Here is a 24,660-nt window from a genome sequence, read left to right as displayed (position 1 = left end):
CTCTCGAAACACTATCAAAAGCCTTTTCAAAATCAACAAAACAAAGACTTAACGGTACTCTCATTTCATTAACTTGCTGCATCAAATGCCTAACTATAAAGATCTGATCATTGCAACCACGTCCCTTTCTAAAACCAGCCTGTTCATCCCTCAGAATACCCTCAACCACCGGCTCCAACCTATTTAACAACACTCTACTGAAAACTTTCAAAGCTATCGGTGACAAAGAGATTCCCCTCCAATTACCACATTCACTCAGGTCTCCCTTCTTCGGAACTTTAACAATTACACCATTCTTCCAAACTGATGGTAGTAACCCCGTCACCCATATCTTATTGAATAGCTTGGTCAAGATCATTATTAATCTATCCCCCTCCACTTTAAACATTTCCGGAAATAAACCATCCTCCCCTGGTGCCTTATTATTCTTTAACTGTTTTACTGCTTTCTCCACTTCTGCTAGCCTCAACTCTCCTGTTTCTATATTTAAATCTTCCTGAGCAGACGGTATATCCTCTTCTGGTGGTATTGGTCTATTAAGAACTGTCTCAAAATGCTCTTTCCATCTATTTTTAATATCTCCATCTTTGGTCAATAAATTTCCTTCCCTGTCTCTAACTGGTATTTCCTTGCGTTTACCTGCATTACCACTCAGTTCTCTAATCGATTCATATGCTATTCTTTGACTCTGTCCATCATTTTTGTTTATTAAGATTTCAGTCTCTGCAACCTTTTCATCCACACATCTTCTTTTATCTCTCCTAGCTAACCTTCTTACTTCTGAATTCAAACTCCAGTACGCAGCTCTTGCTAATTCAATCTCTCGTTCATCAACGCATTGCAACTCACTCCTCAATTTAGCCTCACCTCTCTTTTTTATCATATCCCACGTTTCCTCTGATATCCATTTCTTTCTCCTGAAGCTATGTCTCCTTCCAATCGTACATTCAGCAGTCTCATGCAAAACTTTGTTCACATCCTCCCACATCTCATCTACACTTCTCTCCCCCTCTTCCAACGTTTCCAACACCAAAAACCTATTTCTGCATTCTAATCTGAATTCCTCCTTTTCTTCTCCTTCCCTTCTAAGCTTAACAATATCGTATCTACCAACACCAGATTTTTCCTTCTTCTGATTTTTAAGTTTAAACCTTATTTTTGCAATGCTGAGTTGATGGTCACTACCAATATCCGCTCACCGTTTAACATGAACATCTAGCAGAGAACTTCTATGCCTCCTACTGATAGCGATGTGATCAATCTGATTTTTATATTTTCCACACGGCGACACCCATGTTGTCTTGTGTATATTGCAATGCTGAAAGAGTGTGCCCCCGATGACTAAGTCATTTGCTAGAGAGAAGCTTCCAAACCTCACTCCGTTTTCACTCATCCTACTACCAACTCCCATCTTACCCATACATGCCTCAAATCCCTCATTTGAACAGCCCATTACTGCATTAAAGTCTCCAACGCAGATCAAAACATCATGTCTAGGTACCCTTCCTACTCCTTCTTGCAACTTTTCATAAAATGTGTCTTTCCTTTCATCGAGTGCATCATTAGTAGGTGCATAACACACAAACAGACTGATGTTGCCATGATTTGATTTAAACTGTGCGTATAACAATCGCTCATCTATAGGATCCCACTCACATAAAGCCTTATTTGCCTTACAACCCAGCAACAATCCTACTCCCTGATAATGCATTCCGTCCTGTCGACCAGATATCAATAAACGTATACCATCCTCCAAATCCAACTTATCGACTCCAGTTAATCTAGTTTCTGTCAGAGCACAAATATCAAGTCCGTAATTTTGAAAAACCTTCACTAACTCATCGATTTTACCGTCATGATTTAGCGTTCTCACATTCCAGTTACCAATTTTAATTGTATTTTTTGCATTGACAAAGGACAGGGGGGAATAGGCTTGTATTATTCATATCCTTCATTCACTTCTCTCAGCGTCCTCAGTCGGGTTTGGTCTGCAACTTTTTGAGATACAGAAGTGTCCCTTTTTTAACTGATTCACACCAAACATGGTTACCCCTTAATCCTGCTGCACCCTTCTGGCTCTCCCCAGTAAAATACACATACAAACTCTAGTAAGTGCAACAGTATGAAATGATTAACTTCGGCTTTTCCATTCCTTATCTGGTTCTCACTCATGACACACACAAATTCTAATAAGTGTAACTGTTTCCCTTGACCCTTCTCCCTTTTCACTCTTCATCCTTCGCTCTTCACGTTTTCTTTTTTCATTATTCACTGTTCTGCGGCGTCCTGTAATTGTTCAAGGTGTCGTAAGTACGATACCTGTACTTGTCTTTGAGTGTTTTCCAATATCCTTCATCCTGTGTTGAAGCTGGGACGACACAATAGGTTCCATTTTCTGGTTGTTATGGTTGTGGTGTAGTTAGTTGTGGTCCGGCTGTGGGTGAGTCAGGCACACCGTGTGCCGGGTACGTTTCATCATCACCACCATTGTTGCTGTTTTTGTCATTACCGTTGTCGCTATTTCTGTCACAGCAGATAAACCTGTGGTTACAACTTCTACTTAGTAGATACTGTATATGAGAAAAAGGGTGAATTTGGCCAACTGGACTTAATAATGTTTCTAGCACTGTCATGCAGTTATCATACTGTACCTGGCAGTAACAGGTAGTTGTGGTATCGTACTCAAGACATTAGTGTATCAATCAGTACTACTACCCGGTACTCTGTTTTTTTTTTCTTCTTCTTATTCTTATAGTTGAGGTGAAAAACTTGTGGATCTCCTTCTACTGTAATACAGTATTGTACTTTTTATTTCCCCTGTTGTTGGTTCTTGGTTCTTTGGTTGGTTGCTGGTTCTTTGAAAAGGAAGTGAGCATGAAAGTAAGAAAGTCACTGCATGATAGTATTGTGATACCAGCTCTTATGTGTGGAAACGAAGCTTGGACCTTGTTGGAAAGACACAAGTCAAGAATGAGGAGTAGAAATGAGTTGCTTTGAGAGGAGCATGTGGAGTTACATGGAGAGACAGACTGACAAATGAGAAATTGAAGGAATTTTGTGGTGTGGATGTGTTTAGAGAAATAAACTGAAGTGGTTTGGCCATGTGGAGAGGATGGAGAGTGAGAGACTACTGAGGAGAGTGTATGTGAGTGAGGTGGTCGGGAGGAGAGGAGGGGGGAGGTCGAGAATGAGATGGAAGGATGGAGTGGATAGGTATATAAGGGAGGGAAGTGTGAGCTGGGGGGAGGGCAGCAAAATGATGAGGGACAGGGAGACATGGAGGTGATTTGTTTGTGGCCACCAATTATGAGATTATGGTGTCTGGCAATAGATAGAAAGATAGAATTTTTCTTTTTTAAAGATGTAACCTTTTTATTCATATTTTGTACAGTACAATAATAGGTTTTATAAGTTTTGGAAATATGTAATTTTTAGTTTATCATAGATCCTTATCAGTTTTGCATGAAAACTAAGCCTAACTGGACGGACAACTGTGAAAACATAATTCCTCGGTCTTAACCCGTTCAGTGCCGGAGTCTTTGTCGGCTTTTGACGCTAGATTGCCGAGGGTCTTGACGTCAAAGTTACCTAGAGTGCCGAACATTTTTTACCTTTTTTTTTTTTCCATGAATAGGCACTGATGGCACTGGGAAGGAGGCCCTTACCCCCTCCCACCCATGGGAGAGAAGGAAGGGTGTCTGTCTTTCCATTTTCTGTCGAGCAACTAGGGCTGACTCAAATAATTATGCGGAAAACTGAGTCCGTATACAGTATATATGAGGCGTCTAGAGCCAAAGGGGCACCCCCACCAATATACTGGTTTTGAGTTAGGTATGGGAGACAACAGGCTTAACCCTCTTCTCAGTGACGGCACTGGTTGCCATACAAGATTCGGCCTTCTGGACAGTGGTAGAGAGGCTCAAAGTCACGTGGGCTTGTCCATGCTGCCGGGCGAACAAATCAGAGCAGGCAGGCATCTAAGCCACACAGCCCAAACCAATCAGCATTCTCACTCTCTGCCACTCCCCCAGAGCAGCCAATCAGCAAGCGTGTGGCCCGCCCGGTGTGACGGTGAGGATTCCTTCCCGTGTTCACTGAGGTGTATAATTATTACGTATTGGATTTTTACCCCATTTATCGTGGATTATTGGTGACAAGATGAGCTGTTGTTATTGGGGTTGAAGGGGGGGGTATCAAGATGAGTTCATCACATAGTTACAGTGAGGAGGTGGTGCCTATAACCTCTCGTAAGTGTCAGAAGTGTGGAGAAGTGGAAAAAGGTAGAAAGGAAGAGGAAAAGAGAGTGGTGAGGGGAGACAGCAGTAAGGGGCGTGGCACCGAGGAGGCAGAGTTGGATGTCGTTCTCCTAGACGACGACCCCACCATTTAACCCCCCACTACCCCTTCTCAATTTACTCAAGCACTACACAACTTTTTTTTTTTTATAGTGTTGTTATTTCAATCTATTATGGTAGAGGAAAAATAATAACTGCATTGATTTCAGTTTTAGTTGTCAAAAACGTGAAATTACAGTAATAATTATTCGTTTATTAATATTAAGTGAACTGGAATCTTCAGTTAATAAAGTTTTGTACATTAATACATTCGTTGATGTTTTTTCTGCTATGTTTTTAAATCCCTACAATATGTTATTATGCCCACTTATAAATTGGGGGTTTGGTTTACTGCCTATTTTGTGGTTACGGTTATTATTGTTTTGTTTTTTTGGCTTTACATGTAGAGCATAGGCGCTGATGATCATTTTGATGTATAAAAGGTTTGTTTATTGCCTTCTGGTTATGACGTTGCCATAAATACAACTTTAAAGCGTCACAACTCAAAAGTACATTTTGGCGCCGATGCCCCTTTGGTTCTAGACGCCTCATATGGACTCGGCAGTTTAGTGTACTATACATTTGTCTGTATATATGTGGACTTGGCAGTTAGTGTACTATTCATTTGTCTGTATATATACTGTACATACGAACTCGGCAGTTTTGACACTCTTGGTTTGTCTGTATATATACGGACACAGCACGGAATGGGTTAACTTATGCTGCACATATTTCCACACAGTATGAGTGTCAGATAAATTGCACTGATAAAATTTAATCCTCATCATAAACTTTGCACCATCAATGAGGGAACTCTCTAGACTATTTGTCTTTAACTGTTAGCAGAATGTTAGCAAGATGGCAGGCTCTCATTTTCCATATTGGTTTAAAAGGATTTCAAAACTTCACATCCTCAGTTTTCTAGGGATTACTCTTTGGTTTTGGACATTAACTGTCAACTGTGCCATTAGGGTTTGAAGGGACCTCTGTGGTGCACAAAAAAACATTGACTTTCAAAGTTTCTAGCATTTCAGTTCTGGTCGTACGTTTGATAGGGAATGTGATCGAGCATATCGTCCAAAAGTTTTCGGAAATGATGTGCTATAGTTGAGGCACTACAGATATTTAAAGTTGTGGTGTCATGGCACCAACCATGTCACTAAGCCAAAAACATTGACATTGCCATTTTCTTGTAAACTATTTTTAGAGTTATGAGATGAAAGAAGGTATGTTTTTGTATGGTAAGGTAAATTAGATGCTTCCGTTTAACTTACAAATGAACAGCTGACCCCAGTTTGCCCAAAACAAAGGACAATAAATATAATTTATACTCACCTTCAGTGATATAAGTATCAGCTGTTCACAGGGCATTTTGAAATATAACTCACAGTTCTTGGGTTGAATGCATCTGAAGATCATATCTTAGCAGTATCATTATAGTTTCAGTCAGCTGTCATTCTGAGATACAGTACTGTTCTTCATTGATGTTTGCATGACTGTGGGTTGGCATAGCTGCATTCTACAGGATGAGGTGGCCTGGCCATGGTGAAATAAATAGTAGTTGAGACACATACAGTCAAGTCGTCTAATTCGCGCAGTTGGGTTGTGGACCACTGCCATGCTTTAGAAATTCCATGGTTCTGGCCTTTTGGCCAAGTTGCCACATATCACCCTACCTATACCCAATTAGTAACCAGCAAACACTTGCACACACTCAAATAATTATTCAGTGCATGTATTACTGGGAATAAAGAATATTAAATATGAAATAAACAATATTAAAAGGTCTTATCTGACTACGACCAACGACAATGCTTAAGTGGAAGGGATGGGGGTGGGGGCTCTGAGACTAGAGGTAAATTAATGCCTCTCAGCCTGAAGTGAATGTAGTGGTGCTAGAATAAACAATGGACTGAATGGAGGGAAGCAGTTCACACACTTGCCACCAGGGAAAGGTTATGATTGACTTGTCATTGCTTGTCATGCTTGCCTGTGAATGGCTGATGGCCACGGTTTGCTGAACTGACGGATGCCATGGAAATCTCACCAGAAATTCGTCACTTTGGTGCCGAAATACTGCGCTTTAAACCTATAACTGTGGTTAATGTTACTTTCAATTCTTAGCGGGACCATTAGATTACAAAACCGTGGCTTAGAAACATGCGTTATATGCGACTTGACTGTACTGCTGGTCATTACAATAGTGTTGCCCATCTTGTGGGTGTTGTTGTGCCAGATTACATTTGCTTTGCCACTTCGGTTAACAGGTTTGCTCTGTTTGATGAGCATATTATATTGTAGCACACCTCGGGATTCATCCTCTTATTGAAGTGTATGATACTTCTGAGGTGAGTGATCTTGAGAAGAAAGAGCAGTTTTACTTCAAGCAAACTCAGTTGTGGAGCAATGCCCCTTGTGGGATTCACTGTTGGTCTTGGACGATCTTAATACAAATACAGTATAGTAAACCAGTAAACCCTCAGTTATCTGTTGTCGCAATATCTGGCCCAATGCAATATCCGGCGCTGCTGGCTTGGGTCTATTAAAGCAATATCTGGCAAAATTATGCACTATTCGGTGCCGAAACGGGACCTAACTGGCAGTTCTGCCCAATATCCAGTGTGAGGTGTATCAACCGGCTCATAAACAGTAGCCAACTGGGGCTGTACTGTATTACTGTACAGTATTGTATCATTACTTTATTGTATATTATACTTAATTTTCATGGTTTGCTCATAGAAAAGTTTTTAGAATAATGGTTCAAGATGGACAATCCGGCACGATTCCAGATATTGAGCTGGGGGGTACTAAGCAATATCCGGCATTTTGCTTTAACCGACGTAGGGCTTGGCTGAAGTATGCCAAGTAATTGAGAGTTTACCGTACTGGCATTGAGAGGGAAAGCTTTAAGGAATGTGTACATTCCCATGGGTCTGAAATCGTGAATATCAATAGTTCTTACCCTCCGGATCCCATAAGATGAAAATTGCTAGATCCTTGTTCAGGTGGCCAGATATTCACTCCTGAGTGAGGTTAGTGAGGGATGTTAAAGTTATAGGAAGTGAGGAGTGTGTGCAACAGCACAAACTATTGATTTGTGATATGGTGCAAGAACAAGTGATGAAAAAGAGGACTTATGTACCTAGGAGGAAAATATGGAAGCTGAAAAACCAAGTAGTAAGGGATGCCTTCTATAGCGAGTTGAGGAGAATGGTAGCTGAACAGGGAGCTGTAGAAAGAGGCGTTAATGAACAGTACAGAGCCCTCAAGAACAAATTCTTGAGAGTTACTGATGTAAAATGCGGCTGGACAAGAGGACCACGAAGACATAAAGTAACTTGGTGGTGGGATGAGGGTGTAGAAGCTGCAATTAAGGAGAAAAGAAGGCTTTTCCGGGAATGGAAGAAGGGTGGTAGCAAAGAGGAATATTTGGCTGCCAAGTGTAGGGCTAGAAGAGAGGTATACAGGGAAAAGTCTGAGTCACAGAGACAATTATTTGATAACCTAAATCATGGGGAAAGGAAAAATATATTTAGGGTGGCAGGTCAGGTGAAGAGGGATAATCGGGATATCATAGGTGAGCAGTGTGTGAAGAATGATGAAGGAAGGGTAGTAGTGAACAGTGAGGATATTAAAGATGCATGGAGAGAGCATTATAACCAGTTGTTGAATGAGGAGTTTGACTGGGACAGGGAAGGTTTGGAGCCAGCAGATCCAGTGTCTGGCCCTTGGCCTTTGATGGATACTGCTACTGTGAGTGAGGCAATAGGCAGGATGAGGGTGGGGAAGGCAGCAGGTGTGTCGGGGTTGACTGCCGAAATGTTGAAGGCCTGAGGCGATATAGGGGTGAGTTTAGTCACTGACCTGATAAATAGGATTGTTTATGAGTGTGTTGTCCCAGATGATTGGCTGAAGAGTGTAATTGTAAATGTGTATAAAGGGAAGGGTGATGCCCTGGAAAGAGGAAATTATAGAGGTATAAAGCTTTTAGATCAGATAATGAAGGTAATGGAGAGAGTTTTAGAAGGTATGATTAGAGAAAGAGTGAATATTTATGAGATGCAGTTTGAGTTCATGCCAGGTAGGGGGACCACTGATGCCATATTCATTGTTCGACAGCTTCAGGAAAAATATATTGGTAGGAGAAGGGATCTTTATTTTGTTTTTGTTGATTTGGAAAAGGCCTTTGACAGAGTCCCTAGAGAGGTGGTGAAGTGGGCAATGAGAAAGCTTGGCTTGGAGGAGTGGCTGGTTAGGGTGGTTATGGCCATGTATGTGGGTGCTCACACCCAGGTGAGAGTGAATGGAGATTTGAGTGATGAGTTTTCCATGAATGTTGGTGTGCATCAGGGGTCAGTCTTGAGTCCCATGTTGTTTATCATGGTACTTGAAGCCCTTTCACATGACTTTAGAAATGGACTCCTGTGGGTGTTGTTGTATGCTGATGATTTGGTGTTGATTGCAGAGAATGAAAGGGAGGCGGAGGAAAGGTTTAGGAAGTGGAGAGATGGTATGGGGCAAAAGGGTTTAAGGGTAAATGCAGATAAAACAAAAGTGATGATATCTAGGGTTGGTGGCGGTACTGACGAGGGAGAGTGGCCATGTGCAGTTTGCCACAAGGGTGTGGGAAGTAATTCCATCTTGTGCGGTGTGTGTGATAAATGGGTGCATAAGAGATGTAGTGGTATCAGAGGTAGACTGCGAGATAATGCTGATTTTATGTGTGCGGCGTGCCGGGGTGAGCAGGTGGAGATTGTCAGACGTGAAAGGATTGAACTTGCTGGTGAATCTCTTGAGTGTGTGGAAGAGTTTTGTTATTTGGGAGACATGGTGTGTGCTGGAGGTGGGGCTGGAGCTAGCTCTGTGGCTAGGGTGAGAAGTGGCTGGAAGAAGTTCAGGGAGCTCTTGGCTCTCCTGACATTGAGAGAGCTCTCCCTACGTGCTAAGGGATCTTTGTATGCAGCATGTGTTAGGAGTGTAATGCTGTATGGCAGTGAGACCTGGGCAGTGAAGGAGGAAGATATTCGCCGGCTCAGATGTACAGAAATGACAATGATTAGGTGGATGTGCAGTGCGTCCCTACGTCCAAGGCCTGGAGGGGCTGGGTTTACAATGGAAGAGTTGAGAGGTAGGATGGGACTGGAGTGTATTGGTGTTGTGATGAGGAGAGGTAGATTGAGGTGGTTTGGACATGTGGAGAGGATGGGGGATGATAATTGGGTGAGGAAGGTGAGAAGTGTTAATATTGGGGGTGGGGTTATGAGGGGTAGACCGAGAAAGACATGGGACGAGGTCATTAAGTGTGACCTTAGGGATAAGGGACTGAACAGTGAGGCTGCAATGGATCGTGCAGCGTGGAGAGCCGCCATTAGGTGACCAAGGCCGACACATGCAAGCATGTTGGAGCCTTTAAAAACGAAAACGAAAACAAAAACTAATCTGTTGAGCTACAGTACTATGACAGAGTAACAGACACATTACAGGAAAGAAAAGGATGGGTGGACAGTATCTATTTAGATTTCAAGAGAGCATTTGACACAGTACCACACCAAAGACTTTTATGGAAACTGTTCCATTGACACAGTACCACACCAAAGACTTTCATGGAAACTGTACCATCAAGGAGGAATTCGAGGCAAACTGTATTGTTGGATGCAAGATTTTCTCATGAAAAGAAAAATGAGAACAGTACTAAGGGGAAATTACTCATCATGGAAAGAAGTGACTAGTGGAGTACCACAGTTTTTAATGTATATAAATGATATAGACAGTAACGCTGGAAATGATAGCTATCTAAATATGTTTGCAGATGATGCAAAAATACAAAGGAGAATTACTAACAGACTCTTGTAAAGAGCTACAAGAAGAATTAAATAAACTTCATGAATGGAGCAATACATGGCAAATGGAATGCAGTGTGGACAGGTGTTATGTAATCAAGTTTGGTAAAAGTGGAAAAAGACCTGATTGGGATTATACATTAGGAAATAAAACCCTACACATGTCAGAAAGAGAGAAGGACCTAGGTGTGATTCTCAATAACAGACTATCTTCGGCTGACCACATCAGTGAGAAGGTACGGAACATGTATACACTGCTTGCCAATATGAGAATAGCGTTTACATACATAAATGAAGACATGCTAAGAAAGATAATAACATCATTCATTAGACCAACCCTGGAGTATGCATCAGTAGTCTGGAGTCCTCATCTCAAAAAACACATAGACAAGATTGAAAAGTTCAAAGGGCCGCTACAAGATGGGTACCAAGCTTAAGGGATCTAAGCAACGAAGAAAGTCTAAATAAACTGAATCTACCAGCACTACAGGAGAGAAGGAAAAGAGGTGACATGATTGTGTTATATAAATGCATATCAGGGAAGGAGAAAATAGATCCCCTGGGGGTAGGGGGGTTTCAAGAATACTCCCTCAGTATCCCTGCTTGTCATACGAGGCGACTAAAAGGGTTGGTGGTGGCTTATTGACCCACCCCATAAAAAGAACTAACTAAACAAGTGAATAAAGCGCCTCGGACCAGGATAGACCATACATTGACGACTAAGGAACGGACAAAGGACATTCTGAGGGTGGGAACATGGAATGTGAGAGGAATGAATGATGAAGTGAAAGAGAGAGAGATTGTTCAGGTGCTTGAGCATGCAAAAGTGAATATATGTGGATTGACTGAAACTAAATGGAAAGGTGAAAGGGTGAGAGAATGGGAATATGGTTTAGGTATATATGCAGGAGTTAATGAGAATGAGAGGGCAAGAGAGGGAGTATGTTTGATGATAAGCAAGAAGTGGAAGGAGAATATAAGAGAGTATGGAACAATGGGTGCAAGGATTGTATGGGTGAGGATGAAAGTAGGTATACAAGCGTGGGCGATTGTATGTGTGTATGCCCCGACAGAGGACCGAGCAGCAAGAGTGAAAGATGAGTCTTGGGCGAGAGTAGAAGCATGTATGGACAAATTTGAGGGGAGGGAGAGAGTGCTTTTGATTGGAGACATGAATGGCAAAGTTGGGAATGTACGAGTTGAAGGAGTGGTTGATCAGTGGGGTGTGCCAGCTGATGTAGATGGGAATGGTAGTGCTTTGGTGGACATCTGTGCTGGTAAGGGGTTGGCAATAGCCAACACCTACTTTCGGCATAAGATGATCCACCGGTATACATGGAGAGTAATGAGGAGGATGGATTGTGAATTTGTTGAACGAAAGGCAATGATAGAGTACGTGTGTGTGGATATGCAAATGAGAAGACAAGTGTTGGATGCAAGAGTGTGGAGAGGGTGGGGGAATGGAGTCTCAGACCATCACTTAGTGATGGCCAAGATAAAGCTGCAAAGAAATTGGTTAAGGAGATGAAGGGGAAGACAGGAGGAAACAGCTCCTGTGAGAAGAGTGGAGAATTTGCAAGGTAGTGAGAAAATGGCAGAGTATAAGAGTATAGTGGAAGAAAGATTTGGAAGGTATGAGCTAGAGCAGATGGAAGGGGTGGAAGACGTATGTAAGATATTCACGGAAGAGTGAGGAGGAGATGCAAGGGTGTGCAAGGGACAGCATGGTGGAATGATGAGGTGAAACGAGCTGTGGAACAAAAGAAGAAGGCATATAGTGACTGGTTAACGAGTAGAGGTAGGGGAGAAGATGAGAGAGAGAGAAGAGAGAGGTATATGTGTGCAGGAGAAGGGAGGTGAAGAGACTGGTGAAGGAGAGTAAGAAGAATGTGGATGAAGAGTTTGGGAGGAATCTGAGTGTGAAATGGAGGGAGAGTAAGAAATTGTTTTGGATGGAGGTAAACAAAGCAAGGCAGTGTGAAAGGGGATATAGTAGGGGAGTGAAAGATAGGAATAATAGATTGTTGGTGGAGAAGAGAGAGAAATTGAGGAGATGGAAGGAGCACTTTGAGGATTTGTTGAATGTAGAGAGTGAGAGCAATGCAAGTATAAGTGGTTGGGGAATGGCTGGAAGAAGAGATGAGAGGAGGGAGGAAGAGATCAGTAGGGCGGAGGTAGTGGAAGCAATGAAGATCAAGATGGGAAAGGCCCCAGGAATTGATGGAGTGTGTGGTGAAATGCTGAGATATGGGGGTGAGATTGTTGTGGAGTGGATATGGAAGTTGTGTAGATTGGCTTGGGAATAGGGAAGGGTTCCAGAGGACTGGAAATCAAGTATAATTGTTCCTTTATACAAAGGAAAAGGGGAGAGAGAAGTATGTGGTAACCATAGGGATATTTGCCTTCTTAGTGTGACTGGTAAAATAAATGGTAGAATCCTCATTGATAGGGTTAGGCATATAACAGAGGAGCTAGTTGGAGAAGAACAGGGGGGATTTAGGAAGGGAAAAGGGTGTGTAGATCAGATATTTGTTCTAAGATGTTTAGTGGAGAAGTATCTAGAGAAGGGAAAGAAAGTGTATGCTGCCTTCATGGACTTGGAGAAAGCTTATGACAGAATAGATAGGCAAGGTATGTGGAAGGTATTAAGAGTATATGGGGTGGAGGGGAAATTGTTGAATGCTGTGAAGAGTATGCACGAAGGAGCTAGGGCTACGGAGCGAGTGGATGGTGAGCTGAGTGAGTTGTATGATCTCAATGTGGGACTGAAACAGGGTTGTGTGATGTCTCCATGGTTGTTTATTATATACATGGATGGGGTTGTAAAGGAGGTGCAAGGTAGGGCAGTGGATGTGGGGGTGGCTCTAATGAATGAGGGTGAGATTTGGAAGATTCTGGTGTTGCTGTTTGCTGATGATACAGTATTGTTGAGTGAAGATGAATGGGAGTTGCAAGGTTTGGTGAATGAATCTGGGACAGTGTGTAGGAGGAGGAAGCTGAAAGTTAATGTAAACAAAAGTAAAGTTATGGTGTTTGAGAGGAATGAAAATCACAGAATGTACAGTGAGGTTCGATGGTGAGGATATGGAGAATGTGAGTGCATTCAAGTACTTGGGTAGTGTGATGAGTAAGGATGGAGCTTTAGGGGATGAAGTGCGTGAAAGGGTACAGCAGGGAAGGAAGGTTGTTGGTTCACTGAAAACATTGATGAGAAATAGGGAGGTGAGTATGGAAGTTAAGAAGCCACTACATGATAGTATTTTTATCCCTACCCTGACGTATGGAAGCGAGGCGTGGACCTTGCAAGAGGGGAACAAGTCAAGAGTGAGAGCAGTGGAAATGAGTTACTTGAGAGGAGCATGTGGAGTGACATGGAGGGACAGATTGATGAATGAAGAAGTGAAGGAACGTTGTGGGGTGGATGCGGATGTGGTTGAGAAGATTAGGAGAAATACACGGAGGTGGTTTGGACATGTGGAGAGAATGGAGAATGAAAGACTGACTAAGAGGGTGTATGTAGGTGAGGTGGAGGGAGGGAGAGGGAGGGGTAGACCGAGGATGAGGTGGAGTTATGGAGTTGAGAGGTATATGAGGGAGGAGGGGTGAGTTGGGGGGAGGGTAGTCAAATGGTGGGTGACAGAGCGACTTGGAGGCGTTTTGTCTGTGGCCACCCTTTGCGGGATTAGGGCATCGGGCTGTAGATAGATAGATAAATAGAAAATAGACATAAATGATTACTTAACATATGGAGAAGCATCGGCAAGAGGACACTGCAAAAAACTGCATAAAAAGAGAGGTGATAAAGACATAAGGAAATTTAGTTTCCCAAATAGAGCAATTGATCAGTGGAATGCACTACCGAATGAAATAGTGTGTGCCAAAACAATTCACAAATTTAAGGATATGTACGATAAATATGGTTTAAGACACGGGACAGTACGATCTTGACTCATTCCTGTAAAGATGCAATTAGGTAAGAACAATTAGGTAAGAACACACACACACACACACACACACACACACACACAGAATGTAAAAAATCCAAAGAAAGAAGAGATTTGTTGTGGAATAGATACAGAAGACACAATAGTGAAAGGGCGTATAATAATTACAAACAGGCAAGAAACGACTATACAAGAATAAGGAGGGAAGCCCAAAAACAGTTTGAGGAGGATATAATAAATAAAAGTAGTGATCAACTAAAGCTGTTTTACAGCTATATCAGAAGCAAAACCAAAGTAAAAGATATAATACAATCCATCACGGACGAGGGAATCACTTATACACAAGAGAAAGATATTTGTGAAGCACTAAATAAGAATTTCCAATTACAGGTAACTCGCACGGAACACGATCTCACGGAACGCGCTCGCAGTTATACACGGTAAGGGCTGGGATACATATAAGATAACGTAAGATTAAAAAACCATCATGAAAACTACAAATTAACGCAGGAGAGGCCTTTGAAAGATCAAATCCTCGAACGTCACCGCTCGCAATTATACACGGTAAGGGCTGGGATACATATAAGACAACGTAAGATTAAAAAACCATCATGAAAACTACAAATTAACGCAGGAGAGGCCTTTGAAAGATCAAATCCTCGAACGTCACCGCAGCGCGCGGTTTGTTTTGATTATGTGACGATCTAGGCGGGAAATTATTCAGTGAGTGAGACATTCCCGAGTACAGTAGCACAGTATTTGTAAGTTAAATATTTAGAGTACTGTACTGTTCTGGTAAGTTTATGTGCAACTTAAAGTACTATTAAATAACGTTAAAGCAAGAAATAAAGTCTTATAACCAGTTTACCTGATAGGCGTCAGAATATTGCCTTTTTTATTTGTTCGTTTTTTCCACAGTACTGTACAGTATTTGTAAGTTAAATATTTACTGTTCTCGTATGTACTGTACTTGTAAGCACTTAAATAAAGTTAAATCATTAAATAAAGCCTTGTAACCAGTTAACCCGAATTATATGATTACCCATGATCGGTGTCGGAATATTGCCTTTTTTGTTTGTTCGTTAAACTCTTACTGTACTGCTTTTCTACAGTACTGTATTTGTAAGTTAAATATTTACTGTTCTGGTATGTACTTTTAAGCAATTAAAGCATTGAATAAAGCCTTGTAACCAGTTAACTTGATTTATATGATTACCCATGATCGGCGTCGGAATATTGCCTTTTTAGTTTGTTCGTTAAAGACTTATAATAAGAGAAAAATACATTTTTGTCTTGGTATCTTTACCTATTTGCTCAGGTTTGCTGTAATGGTTTGGATCATTTGATGCAATGCAAATTGTAGAAAACTGTGAAAACTTTCGGGAAGTGAACGAAAATCTGGGACATGAGACTGACTTTGACTTCACCCTCTCGTGTGTCATCTGTCAGTTCACCACCTGATATCGTGATGAGTGGATGTACGATTTTTTCGCTCGTGGCCATGCCTAACCACACATAGTTACACCCATTATCTCGACCCAGACAGAAAATACAATCTTTTTCCTCCCTTGCAAAACACAAACAACCACCCTGTTTACGAGACAGCAATATATATTGCGAAAATAACAAGGTAAAATGATAGAGAAAGATGAACATGTTATGACGGAAGAAGTACATTTTCCCCGTCTGTAAACGTATTTATTTCTGCTTTTATCTGTATTCGTAATAATTAGACTTATTGTTAGTTCTGAAACTGCATTACGATTCTATTTTTAGCCATACTCGTGGTGTGGGAGCTGGAAGTTGTGACACAACTTCCTTATCGCTAATCGGACTGACCCTCCACTTTATTCTCCCGTGGCAGAGTCTAGCCTTGGAGGACGTGCAGTTTTCTCATTTAGGACTGAAAATTCAACTCTTTCGCTCCCTTTTCCAAGCATGGGCACAACGATAACGTAAAAAATAATTCGAAACTACCATAAACATATATCAAAAAGGTGAAAATGTATTCATAACATTTTTTTTTTCCAGCCATTCCTAACAGATTATGTACTGAAATCATTCGATATCACAGCACTGCATTTCTAAGTTAAATATGTACTGTTCTGGTATGTGCTTGTAAGTTAAAGCACTGGTACCAGTTAACCTGATTTATATGATTACCTATGATCGGCGTCGGAATGTTTCCTTGTGTTTACGTACAGTATTTGTGTGTTGAAGTTTTGCTGTGGAGTACTGTATTTGTGAGTTATAACATTAAATAAACCTTCTAACCACTTAAAGTGCTTTCTAGTGATTACCAGTGACAGATAACAGCAAAACAACACATTTGGGGGGTCTAGGGAGCAAAATATGAAGTAGTTTAAATATACGCGATTTCGCACCTAACACGGCACGGTAGGAACGAAACCCACGTGTTCCGTGCGAGTTACCTGTAGTTTTTACAGAAGAAAAAAATTTTGAGAGGGATTATGTGGAACACGCATGTCCACACATACTACCAGATATACAAATAGCAGAAAAAGTAATACAAGAGGAGTTAAGTAGATTAGACAGAGGAAAAGCAAGTGGTCCTGATGAAATTTCATGTTGGGTGTTACGAGAATGTGCAGAGGAGTTAAGTAAACCATTATTTTTAATTTTCAAGAAATCCTTGAGTCAAGGGAAACTACCTGATATTTGGAAAAAAGCAAATATAGTCCCCTTATTCAAGAAAGGAAATAGACAAAATCCTCTCAACTACCGACCAGTATCACTGACCAGTGTTGTAAGTAAGGTATTAGAAAAACTTATAAGAAAAGCTTGGTAAATCATCTAGAAGAACACAGTATGATAACAGAAAGACAGTTTGGTTTCAGAAAAGGAAAATCATGTGTTACTAATTTGTTGAGCTACTATGACAGAGTAACAAACACAATACAGGAAAGGGAAGGATGGGTGGACAGTATCTATTTAGATTTCAAGAAAGCTTTTGACACAGTACCACACCAAAGACTTTTATGGAAGCTGTACCATCAAGGAGGAATTCGAGGCAAACTGTTTTGTTGGATGCAAGACTTTCTCATAAAAAGAGAAATGAGGACAGTACTAAGAGGAAACTACTCATCATGGAAAGAAGTGACTAGTGGAGTACCACAGGGTTCGGTGCTGGCACCAATCATGTTTCTAGTGTACATAAATGATATAAACAGTAACACTGGAAATGAGAGCTATCTGAATATGTTTGCAGATGATGCAAAAATACAAAGGAGAATTACTAGCACAGACTCTTGTAGGGAGCTACAAGAAGAATTAAATAAACTTCATGAATGGAGTAGTACATGGCAAATGGAATTCAATGTGGACAAGTGTCATGTAATCAAGTTTGGTAAAAGTGGAAAAAGGCCTGATTGGGATTACAAGTTAGGAAATAAAACCCTATACACATCAGAAAGAGAGAAGGACCTAGGTGTGATTATCAATAACAGACTATCTCCGGCTGACCACATCAGCGAGAAGGTACGGAACATGTATACACTGCTTGCAAATATGAGAATAGCATTCACATACATAAATGAAGACATGCTAAGAAGGATAATAACATCATTCATTAGACCAACCCTGGAATATGCATCAATAGTCTGGAGTCCTCATCTCAAAAAGCATATAGACAAGATTGAAAAAGTTCAAAGGGCCGCTACAAGATGGATACCAAGCTTAAGGGACCTAAGCTACGAAGAAAGACTAAATAAACTGAATCTACCAACACTACAGGAGAGAAGGAAAAGAGGTGACATGATAATGCTATATAAGTGCATGTCAGGAAAGGAGAAAATAGACATAAATGATTACTTAACATATGGAGAAGCATCAGCAAGAGGACACTGCAAAAAACTGCATAAGAAGAGAGGTGATAAAGACGTAAGGAAATTCAGTTTCCCAAACAGAGCAATTGATCAATGGAATGCACTACCGAATGAAATAGTGTGTGCCAAAACAATTCACAAATTTAAGGATATGTACGATAAATATGGTCTAAGACACGGGACAGTACGAGCTTGACTCATTCCTGTAAAGATACAATTAGGTAAGAACAATTAGGTAAGAACACACACACACACACACACACGCATCCAGCAGAACACCACATTGTTAGAGGAGCCATAAACAGTGGCTTTATTGAGAAAGAACCGTTTCTACGTAACTGTATGTTATTGAGTACAAATGTACAGCATAACGACGCTCTGTATTGAACAATCTTTGTTCAGTAAAAGCACAATGCCTGGGATATTACAGAATAGCATGGTGTTTAACTTTAACAAATTATCAGGTTTAACGTCAGTGATTCATTCATCGATGCCCTACTGTATTTGAAAACAAAAAACTATGATTCTTTTATTTTTATTTTATTAATTTTTTTCAAGTACAAGAAAGAAGCAACCAAAGGCTAAAAGCCCACAGTAATCATTCCCCTTAGGGAGGGGGGAGGGGGAGGAAACAGAGCCAAATTCAAGGTCTGTTCAAGATGCCTAGACACAGGTGTTTAAAAGACTGGATGTCATAGGTAGAGGGAAATACAGACTGAGGAAGACAGTTGCATAGTTGACCTATTGCATACATGAAATGCATCTTCAGTATTAGAGGAGGAATGCAAGCAGACATTTCAGAAAAGCAGTGACCATTGAAATATCATTAGAAGAGAGATACAGATGCAACAGTCCTGCAAAGAAAGAGAGGGGCTGAAAGGAATCAGTAAGAGGAGGAGAGTTGATGAGATGAAAAACCTTCACTCAACTGAGAAGAGCTATGTGTGGGGAGCCCCTCCCACACATGAGAGTTTTACTTCACACAGGGGTGGATAAAACCCCTGCATAAAGTCAACTGCTGTGCAGAGAATAGAATACATGGAGTTGGCTTAGCACACTTAATCTCTTGGAAGCAGATTTTGCAAGAGATGTGATCTTTACATGATAAAGCTCAAGAAAATGAAACTCCAAGAGTGCTGAGAGATCTCTAGCACCCTCTCTGTTCAATAGCTCCAAGTTGGCCCAAAGACATGCTGATGGAGCCCACTCCATGCCTCCCTTAATATCCACCTCCAGCTAGTGGGGGCAGTGTTTTCTGTCCACATGTCCTTGCTGACACAAGCCTAAATGGTGGAGTAAGGTACAGTTTGTGGTGTATACAGGAGACAGTTAAAGAAATATGTTTGGGAGAGTATACTGGCTTACTGTCTGTGTTAGTGACACTGAAAAACATCAACAGGGGGGGATGGTCAGGATCTGGTCCTGAAAGCTAGTGAAATTAGAGCTGCAGGTCACCCTATCACTAGCTTTCCCATCTTCCTCAGTACTGCAGCCTTGATTGGCTGGAACTACTGTACAGCCTACTCCCTCTATAAAGAAAGAGAGAGAAAAGCTATATTTAAGAGTCAACTGCTATGATCAGCTGGAACTACAACCTACTCCCTCTTAAAAAAAAAAAAAAAAAAAAAAAAAAAAAAAGAGTAATGTTTAAGAGTCAGTCTGGGAGGGAGGGGACCACGGGAAGGCCACAGAGGTAATGGCTTCAGCATGTTTATGATTCCTGTCTGGAGATACTTGGGGTGAAGAATCATTGTCTGGAAGCTTGTGTGGAGGGATTCCTGTTGATGGAGTTGTAAAATTGTTAGAGTCTAAGCTTGCACTTCAGCTCTGATTGTGATTGTGTTTTCTAAGTACACTCGTCAGCACAAATTCTCTGCAAGTCTACTGGTGTGGTGTGAGTCCTTTTGTCTGGCAACAGTGTATGAGGACTGGTTGCCACAGAGGCTTTTATATACTTTAAGAATGGTAGTAGAGACTGCCTAGAATACAGTATTCTCTATACAGTATTTGATTAGTGTAAGAAAGTGCAAGAGTTCATAGAATGTTATGGAATGACGTATGAGCATAATACTCTTGTATTCCTCATTATAACCGTGTCTGAGCTTGCTTCCCCTCTCTCCCCCTTACTCCTCCTGTCCCCCCACCCCTCCCTCTCCCTCCTACCCCCCACTCATTTTTATACCTCTCGATTCTCTCTTCTCCCCACCCTCTCTACCTTCATTCATTATCCACGGTAAAAATTCCATTGACACATCTCGATTCTCTCTTGACTGTTTACTAAACCTTGTTTGCCCTATTCCCAGTTGCTTGCAGTACTACCAACTATATCCAAGGCTAATTATCAATATTCCTTCCTGCTCAAGTCTCATTCTCATCCTTCCCGTATCTTTCCCACTTCTTTTATTCCAGTTATCTTTCTTTTCTCCACCCTTTGTCACTACCAACAGCCAGGAGATATAGGAACACTGAGGTCTCTTTCTTGTGATGTGTTCCTTACTGGTGTTTGAGTGTAAGTGGCAGTCTGTGGCTATTATTACAGTAGGTGTAATTAAATAAACATTTGTGCCCATCCCTCCTATTTCTCACCCTCTCTCTTCCATAGGAAAATGTTCCTGCTCTCCTCATACTGTTCACTGATTCATGAAGCAGTATCAGAACCAATAATGTTTCGAATTACTGCATCATGTTCTGAGTAAGGAGTGAGAGGGAAAGACTGTGGCATGGCAAGAATTTCGCGAATGTAGAGAAACAAAAAGGTTACAGGAATAGACAAGAAATAGAGAAGAGTGCGGTTAATTACGTAGGTTAGCGCGGTGAATAAATATTAATAAGGAAGGCAGGGTAAGGAGACAGGGGAGTGGAGAAGGAGAGCAGGGGGAGAGGTGTGTTGAGAGGTAGGCTGGGGCGGGTCATGGGGAGGGTCATCGGGAGGGGTATGGTGGAGAGGGCAGAAGTTTCATCATTCCACAACATTTTTCTGTCGTCTTTCGCTCATTTTTATGCTAATCAGATATAAAGAATATTGGATTCTGGGCAATTTATAGTACCAGTTCTTACAAACACGTCTTTAAAGCATAAAAAAGCCTGTGTGGCAACTAGTTCCCATACACCATTGCCAGACAGAACGACCATATCACACGAGCTGGCTTGCAGCGAATTTGTGCTGACGACTGTACATTGATAGTATGACTGAATTCCAAGCTTGTAGCCACACTTTACTCTCATGATAGTACCTTCTTGGGTTGACAGAAACCATCCTGATAATCTTTGTTGTATATACAATAATACATGTATTTGCTGTTACTTCTGAGTTTAGTGATAAGACGGTACTGTATACTGTACTTCAGAGTAAAAGATTAATTCAGCCATTTCACTAAGTAATTTACAGTTATGTGCAATACAACTATTTGTATATGTCAGGTACCGGTGATTTAAACTAAATTGCTCTCTTCAGTTTTTCAGATACTCCACACAGGCTGGTTGACTGTTACGCCAACCGTGGTCTCTGCTGGCATCATAACTCGTATTAAGACCAACACTCATGACCACTGTTACCACCACTCACAACTTCTATACTCTGACTCCTGTCAAGCTGGGTTGTGAGGTCAGAGGAATTGATTTGAAGCAGGATGTGCCAGAAGAAGGTAATTATTTGCTTATAATGCAGCAGTTTAGTTTCCACTAGATGTTGCATTAAACAAACAACAGAGCCTGATGGAAAAAATAGAATTTGGTTCCAGTTTCCCCTATTGTCACCCCTAATGACCCCATAAGCCTACCCTAACCACCCCAGATTGAGAGGGGAAGAGAAAGGAGGAAAAGTGAGAAGCAGGAAAAGAAAGAAAGACAGAGGGAAGGGAGATTAACAAAGGCACTGCTGCTTCAGAACGGATCCACATTGACGTATTCCATTTGTTAAATTTTTTATTAGTCTTTTCTTTGCTGGTGACAGAAAAGAAAGAAAAAAAAAAAAGGGAAGAATAAGAGAGAGGGAGAGAAATAACAGTAGGTGGAAAGGAAATGAAGAGAAAAAAAGAAGGGCAGAGAAGTAACAGGGAAAAAGAAGGAGAGAGTGTGGGAATGGAGACCTTTGAAGGTGTTGCCACGTTAGAAAGGACTTGGGTGAGCTATTCCACTGTGTTCTTTTCTGTTAGTCTTTTAAAGTGACATGGGAAGAAAAGAAGAAGAGTAAGAGAAACAAGAGATACGACAGAGGGAGAGAAGTAATGGAAGGAGGAAAGGAAAGGAGGAGACAAGGAGAAAGAATGGGCAGAAAGAAAAGAGGGAGAAAGAAGAAGAAAAGAGATCTAAGACTGTCTTCAACAAAGCTGATGCAGTAGAATTAACCCATATTCCACAGATATCATAAGGGTCACACTTAGATGGGAGGGGACAAGTGTGATGGAAGGAAGCATGACACAGGGGTGGGCCTGGGAGAGAGACTGGTGCCTTTTGCTGTGCGAATGAGGGTTATGCAGTGCATGGAAATGTCATATTTGGGCCATTTAGGGCCTGTACTTTGTGTTATGCACATGCAACTTATGTTACCAGACTTTTCAAATCTGACCATTGGCTTGTTGCATTATTTGAAGTGAATTGTGGAAACATGCATTACAGATAAACATACAGTACTCGTCAGAAGTATTCAACGTTGTCCGCCAGGCGCGCAATACTTATGACCCAAAAAGAATCACCCATTTTGGGGGGTAAGAATTGAGCCACAAGTTTGAGCTCCGAGCATGACGTCACGGTAGCCTGAGGCCTTCCAACGCGCTGGTTGGTTCCCACCTCAGTCGCCCACGGGCTGCCTGAGAGAGAGGAACTCCGCCGAGTGTCCCTCTCAAATTGCGCCATTTTTTACCAAGTGTCCCGCAGTGTTTTGGCCTTCAAAACTTTGTTATGGCACCTACCCGTGAACTATCGAGTGAAATCATATCCCAGATCATTGCTCTAAAGGAGGCAGGCCACCAGACAAAGGAAATTAGTGAATTGGTTGGTGTGGCACGATCGACAGTGCGTCGTTGGTGTGCGCGGTTTTGGGAGGAAAACAGTGGTGAAGTTCCCACAAAGAAACCGAGGTCTGGTAGGCCTAGGAAAACTTCCCCAAGGTCTGTTAATGTTTTAAAACGTGCAGTGGAGTTTAATCCTCGTGTGAGTGCAAGGAAAATTAAGGAGAGCAACCCGGAAGTGTTTGGTGAGGTGTCAGTGAGAACAGTGTCTCGTAGGGTGCTTGAGCTTGGTTACACAAGTCACAGGCCTGTGAAAAAGCCTCTTCTCACCAAGAGCCAGAGAATTTGTAGGCTTGCCTTTGGTAATAAATATCTAACCTGGGGTGAGGAGCAATGGTTGTCAGTGTTATGGTCTGATGAGGCAACGTTTAGTGTTACCTGTAACAGAGGAGCACGTGTGTATCGACGCAAAGGTAGTGACCCACTTGACCCACAGTATGTAGAAAGCACAGTTAAACATCCTGATTCACTCATGGTATGGGGTTGTTTCTCAGGGAAGGGTTTGGGGAAGCTTGTTGTACTTCCCAAGAACCTCAGAGTGAATCAGGATGTTTACCTGGAGCTTCTGTGTGATCATTTACCAGACTCCTTCGAGCTAACAGGTGCACGAGTGTTTCAGCAGGACGGTGCACCTGCTTACAAGGCCAAATCGGTCACCAATTGGCTTCGTGACTGTGAGGTATCATTCATGACAGACTGGCCAGGAAATAGCCCAGACCTCAACCCCATTGAAAACCTCTGGTACCTCGTAAAGAAGAGTCTCCAAGGGAAAGACGTGAGCTCTCTGCCTAAGTTGGAAGCCGCCATTCGTGACTCCTGGGACAAAATACCCCTCCAGCACCTCAGGAGCCTCGCCCTTTCACTTCCAAGACGTCTCAGGTCCGTGAAGAAACGTAAAGGCTACCCTACGAAGCACTAAAGGTAAATAAAATGCATTATTTATATGTTTTTTCAATGTTGAAAGGTTTGTTTCTCAGGAGGGACGCAGGGCGCTCCATACTTCTGACGAGCACTGTATTACTGTATAATATGCATCATCATGGTTTCTGATGCCTTGAGCATCTTGGGAACCCTCCAGCAGGAGATGGTGATGACAGCTGCCTCCAGGCTATTTTATCTTTGCATCCCTCTTTCAGTCTCACAGATACTCCTTCCCTTCTCTTTCACTAATGTACAGTGGACCCTCAGCTTGTATGGCTTATGTGTGAACTAGCTCCCTGCATCCGTGAAAACAATGTACGTAGACCCCTTCAGCTTGTTATAATAAAGCTGACATGTTAACTAGTTCTCTGCATCTGTGGAAACATTATATGTAGGTCCCCCCCTCAACTCTGTATAATAAAGCTAATGGATGGATGGATAATGTGTTATTTCCTGACCTCCACTTTTCCATTAAAAACTATATGTATGTGATTCCAGCTTTCCTTGTGATAAGCTTATTAACTCGTTAACTGCTCATGGCTGATTTTTGGAGGTGTCTGGTGCTCAGACATAGGGGTAAAACTGAAGTTTCGCAAAGGCCCAATTTTGCCTTAGGAATAGAGACAATACATGCCAAAGTATATAGTAACAAAATATTAGCTCAATATTTACCTTGCTAAAGCCATGGAAGAACATCGAAGTGTCTGAAACCATATTGGAATATATAGTTTTCGTTTTCGTTTTCATTTTTGAAGGCTCTAACATGC

The 24,660-nt window shown here is 41.6% G+C and overlaps 1 protein-coding gene across 4 annotated transcripts in view; it reads left to right on the top strand.

Moving 5' to 3' along the window:
• The window catches only part of LOC145401209 (alpha-ketoglutarate-dependent taurine dioxygenase-like), a 276,565-nt gene that overhangs the window by 14,892 nt on the left and 237,013 nt on the right, over positions 1–24,660 (top strand). For 2 of the 4 annotated variants that reach the window (XM_080273515.1, XM_080273516.1), the window contains exon 2: positions 21,418–21,607. In XM_080273515.1, the coding sequence (XP_080129641.1) occupies positions 21,505–21,607 (103 nt within the window). In that variant the 5' untranslated portion in view covers positions 21,418–21,504. Of the gene's footprint in view, positions 1–21,417; positions 21,608–24,660 lie in introns of those variants that run through there. The other 2 variants (XM_080273517.1, XM_080273514.1) reach the window with 1 other exon arrangement.

The sequence above is a fragment of the Coenobita brevimanus genome, chromosome 55 (genome assembly GCF_032717465.1).
Source record: "Coenobita brevimanus isolate Jiangsu-jjx chromosome 55, ASM3271746v2, whole genome shotgun sequence".
NCBI lineage: Eukaryota > Metazoa > Arthropoda > Malacostraca > Decapoda > Coenobitidae > Coenobita > Coenobita brevimanus.
This window is presented reverse-complemented; position numbering and strand designations above follow the sequence as displayed.